At 32.4% G+C, this 5,118-nt stretch overlaps 1 protein-coding gene across 2 annotated transcripts; it reads right to left on the bottom strand.

Annotated features, from left to right (window-relative positions):
- Positions 1 to 2,172: 2,172 nt before the first annotated feature.
- LOC108457883 (E3 ubiquitin-protein ligase AIRP2) lies at positions 2,173 to 4,817 on the bottom strand. Of its 2 annotated transcripts, none has more exons than XM_017757078.2 (5): positions 4,249 to 4,817; positions 3,231 to 3,381; positions 3,061 to 3,127; positions 2,709 to 2,943; positions 2,173 to 2,437 (listed from the first exon to the last, which is right to left on the bottom strand). In XM_017757078.2, the coding sequence occupies exons 1-5, from the start codon at positions 4,311 to 4,313 to the stop codon at positions 2,224 to 2,226; spliced, it is 732 nt and encodes a 243-aa protein (XP_017612567.1). In that variant the 5' UTR covers positions 4,314 to 4,817; the 3' UTR covers positions 2,173 to 2,223. The 2 variants fall into 2 exon arrangements, with proteins under 2 accessions (XP_017612567.1, XP_052882435.1); XM_053026475.1 differs by having other exon boundaries at positions 4,551 to 4,813.
- Between the last annotated feature and the right edge of the window lie 301 nt (positions 4,818 to 5,118).

Genomic DNA, 5,118 nt, shown 5'->3' on the forward strand with positions numbered 1-5,118 from the left:
TATTTGAAACTTTTATCCTATTTGCCTTAAATCATTTTTGTATATTATTTTACTTCGTTTGTTTTTGCCTATTGGTTGGTATAAAATAATATACATTGTAAATATGGTCATTACATGCATTAGAAATTATTTGGGCATTCATTAATATTGTATCTAATTCATGTTTCATTATTCCATGCGCCATTTTACACTCTTGTTTATCTAGTTCAATTCATATCGTGTATTAAGTTCCAACGTTTTACTCAATACGGATCGATCGATTTTTATTCCAAACAAAATAAATACACATCATTTTAAATTGCATATTTGCTATTATTTCATAAAAGGAAAATTCTCAAATAAAAACAATATTCGGTGTTCAAAATTCGAGGAAACGTGCCCTAACTTACTGAGTTTCGATTTTCCTCGTTCATCCTAATTAACCGAATATCCTTTTAAAAGAAGTTAAAATACATTAATTTTGAATAAAAGGCAAGCTGAGTCTCAAAGTTCGAGTTGTCGTGTCCTGACTTACTGGACATGATATTTTATTACCTCAAGATGAGAGAGTCCTTAACATCCGTTTTAATTTATTCAATCATTTTTTTTAAAATTAGCATTAATACAAAGAGGGATCATATTTTAAATTCTATCAAGTTTTCAAATTTTCGACACTAAGACATTAATTAATCAACTAGGTACCAATTTTGGGCGTATCGAGGGTGCTAACCCTTCCTCATGCGTAACCGACTCCCGAACTCATTTTTTGATTTTCGTAGACCAAAAATTATCGTTTTAGTAAAGATTAAATTTTATTAAAATGATTAATTTAATGTGACCCAATCTTACCTCATCAAAAAGAATTGGTGGCGACTCCCATTTTAATTTTCACTTTCAAAACCAAAGTCGATCCCCGTTTTAAAAAAAATAGTTACAACAGTATCACTCAATGAATAATCTTATTTAAGAATCTTTCAAATTACCTATTAGCTTAAGCCCTATCTACCTTTGCATAAAAAAAATAATTCCAACACTGGCACTAATCCTAACATCAAGTATAAACCCCCCAGTAAAAAAATACACATAAAAGATACTCCAAGTTTAAATGTGCAGCATAACAACCAATTAAGCTAACATTTATAATCTAAATATAACATTTTAAATATAATTATCCTATATTCAATTTTATCTCTTTAAAAACTAGTCAAAAATCACGACTACAAAATAATCTTCATAACTATAAGACACAATGATTCACATTCTATAAACCCAGGAAAATAAAAAATTTTATTAATTAAATGACTGGTATGAGGAGCTTCCACCCTAACATTAAAGAAATAAATAATTAATATGCTACAACCCAATAAGATGATAACCATATTACTACATTTATATAGTTTGCGTTATGCACACGACTCTAATTGGACCAAGTTTGAATTCCACCTTCTGTGCTGTAGTGACTCAATCATTTTAAAACATTTTTATCTTCAAAAATATAACTATTTTCCTCTTTTATTAAATTTAAAAATACACCATATTTTGAAGCAGTACTAAGTTCTAACCTCATCTCTTACCCCCAATCTCTTAAAAAAAATTATATATTTAATTTTCTCATAATATAAAATTGGGCTTCAATCTAATTTTTTTTCCCAATTACCAAGACCATCATCCAAAATTTCAATCGAGTTCACCCTAGCCGAACCAATAATTCGACATATCAATCTAATCAATAAAGTAACTCATATTTGGAAAATGACTGCAACAAACCCAAAATAGAAAATTCCTACCTAAAATATCAGCTAAACAGGATCTTAATAATCTGGGTTACAAATTTGGCATTAATTAGCATTATAAAATATTAGGATTTTCTTTTTACCAGCATTAGAGAATGGAAAGCGTCTTGGAATGCCTGCAAATAATCTTAACATAAACTTGCTACACTAGTACCTGAACTCTTGCAGCTTGTTGGCATTATATTAATTTATGGAAACACATTGATTGACAGGATAAGAGAATATTATTGTCCATGTTTTCAAAGAATGCTCTCTCATGTACCATATAGACAGTGATGAACAATCAAATGAGAACCCGTTCTAAAAAAAGCATATAACTTCATAGCAAAGAATGTAATTCCCCCAAGTGCTTCTACACTTACTACAATGAAACTAATGAAGAAAGAAGAACATAAATGAGTTCTATCTACAATGAACCATTTGTTATTTACACTTCTAAATAATAAGCTGATCAACGTTGATGCTGTGGATCATAAGAAACAATCTTTGGATCTGGAACAATCTGCGGCAACTTATCAATATACATGAAAAGACGCTTCATATTATCCCTCGAGATTGAAGCTAAATCAACAATGTCATTTTTGCTTGTATATATCCAAAGATCACCCGAATCCACTCTTTTCAAGCTGTCCCTACAGAAGGGGCATGACTGTGACCTTATTCGCCTATAAAACACCATAAAAACACAAATATTATCTTCAACATAATATGCCTATCTTCAATCTATGTTTTGACAAGAGAAGAGCTTGAACATCGAGATGCTAAGCTTTTCTTCATAATATGTTTGTATATGTTTCTTGAAGTCTAGCTATATCCAAGGTGCGGGACTCAACTTCGGGTAGCTTACTTTAATCTCTATCATTCCCACCATGCTAAATTACTTGATGATCAAAAAGGAAACGAAAAAAAAGAAGACCAGTTTCGATGACGGTTTACCAGGTTCGGTAGCATTTCATACACATTGAATGGTTGCATGTGGGCAACACAATCTTGCTGCGCATCTCCATGCAAATCCCACATTCTTCTTCCCTCTCTAAGTCGATTTCGGAGACCTTTCCTTTATTCAGTTCATCTCTTTTCGTGAACTTTGAAGCGCAAATTTCCTTCTGTTTCCTGTCATCCACATCCGTAATTCCTCGAGATAGTTGCAATAACGAGGGAAAGATCACCCCTGTCATGACAATCCAAAGTCCAAACCGCTCAAATAGTGTTAACATTTTTTCAAAAATTATGATAAATATGAATCAAACTTATGCACAACAACAACAACAAATCCCCTCTTACACACCATAGAATTCTCTTATGCTAGCTTTCCTTTCATGAATAGACATGGTGGTTTTACCATCAGCATACGCCTTCAGAAAAAGAAACATCACAAAATTAACGTCCTTGAAATTCTATAAGTTTAGAATATGACAAGAACATCAGAAATTCATTACACAAGCACTTGCAAATCACCTTGTATATAAGAATCCTGAGAAACCCCAAGGCACCAGCAAGATGACAATCAGTCCACTGAACAAGGAAAAGGAAGAAATGTGCAACTGGACTGTAAGATAATCTCATCTGAAGGCAGGCACCATCATATTCTCTTGGATAATCAGAAGCCCTAATCATTCAAAAAAATAATAATAACGTGTAGTATAATGTAGTCCCTATCATCTACTAATCAATGCAGATATACATGTAGAACAGATCAAACGACTATAGACAAGTAATTAAGCTACATAAAAGGAAGAAGGACCCCAAATCCTCTAAATGGAAGTTCTAGACTCATTAGTCTCATCCAAGTCATTCAGTATCCTCTGTTTTCCCTTTTCTGGCGAGGCTTTTTTTGTGGTAAAAACACTATTTTCAAACTTCAAATTCTGTCAGTATTTTCCTTTTAGGATAAGTTTAAACATATATAACCAAAATATCTTAAAAGCTTGAAGAAGAAAAAAGAACAACAATTATTTTTCATTACTGTAGGAGCCATTATTAATATTCAATATAGAACCATCTAATTAAGCAATGAATATCCAAAATATCTAAAAAGCTTGAAGAAGAAAAAAGAACAATAGTCACTTTTCATTACTGTAGGAGCCATTATTAATATTCAATACAGAACCATCTATTAAGCAACGAACATCCAATATAAACACCAAAAATTACCAATAACAATTCCAATTAAGCAAAAAAAAAAAAAAAAGAAATATTCAACATGGAACCATAGGCAGGATGAAAACTATCAATCTGAAATTTTATAGTCCCCCAAAGTAAGAAAACGTTAATTTACCGAATAAAAAGAATTCAAATAATAGGTTATAGCGAAATATAAGAAACAGTATCACGCATTGCATACTTTGAAAGAAAATCAGAAAGGAAGTATATTTATTAAAAATTCAAAGAAAAAAAAGGGAAAATCATGATGAATCGGTACTGGCCATGCTCATCTACAGAAAATCAAGGAAGAGAAAAAGAAAGAAGAAATTACAGGGTATTGGCGAACTGAATATCAGCTTCAAGTGCCTTGAGAGAATCCTTGAACGATTTCCTCATCTCCCCTGTCTCTGTTTTCTTTTTCTTACTCAAAAACTCTAACTGATTCAGAGCTCAAAATCCAAAACCCCAACCACCCATTCAGCACAAACAACTATTCAAGGCATCATCATATTATATAATCAACAAAAATACTAGGAAAAGAAAAGAAAAGAAATCTTCTTTCGTCTTTCAATTAAAAAGAAAAAAGCAGACCCAGTAATTAACTTAGAATCCTCTGTATAAACAAAAACTCACTGTGTACAATTGAGAAGAAGGTGAAGAGTGTGAGAAATTGCAATAGCAATAGCAATAGCAATAGCAATAGCAATAACAATAAATTAAAATAAAATAAAATAAAATAAATCTTTTGAGCTTTCGCTTAGAGCACACGTAATTGTATTTCCACGTATCTCTCAGCAGTCAGTCAGGCAGCAATATAAATTTTAATTAAACGGGGAATTTTATCCTCAAATTTACGAAAGTACCCTTATTGTTTGGGTCGATATTTTTTTTCCCCCTTTATACCAGGTCACCCAGTTAGTGTCACTGCCAAACTACGCTAGTTAGTTTTTGGGTGGGGAGGGTGTAGGAAGGAATTATGTGCACCCAACTGTAAAAAGCGGAGGGAGTCGATGATGGAGGGAAGCAGTACATGACACGTGGAGAGCATGCATGATTGGATCTAACGGTTCATGATGGGGTGTATGGTTATCGGGTGCCACGTTTCCTGATTGGTGAATACATGGATCCCACCTGCTCGCTTTTCATGCAACTGCCTAATTTGGAAAAAAAATTCTTCCTACTTTTATTAATAAAATAAAGT

The sequence above is a fragment of the Gossypium arboreum genome, chromosome 4 (genome assembly GCF_025698485.1).
Source record: "Gossypium arboreum isolate Shixiya-1 chromosome 4, ASM2569848v2, whole genome shotgun sequence".
Lineage (NCBI taxonomy): Eukaryota > Viridiplantae > Streptophyta > Magnoliopsida > Malvales > Malvaceae > Gossypium > Gossypium arboreum.

Bases quoted from the DNA above. Each gene is read 5' to 3' on its own strand.
- LOC108457883 (XM_017757078.2), bottom strand. From the start codon at position 4,313: ATGAGGAAATCGTTCAAGGATTCTCTCAAGGCACTTGAAGCTGATATT. The intron at 3,128-3,230 runs GTGATTTGCAAG...CTTTTTCTGAAG, and splicing joins TCAGGATTCTTATATACAAG to GCGTATGCTGATGGTAAAAC. The intron at 2,438-2,708 runs GTAAACCGTCAT...GGTGTTTTATAG, and splicing joins ATGAAATGCTACCGAACCTG to GCGAATAAGGTCACAGTCAT.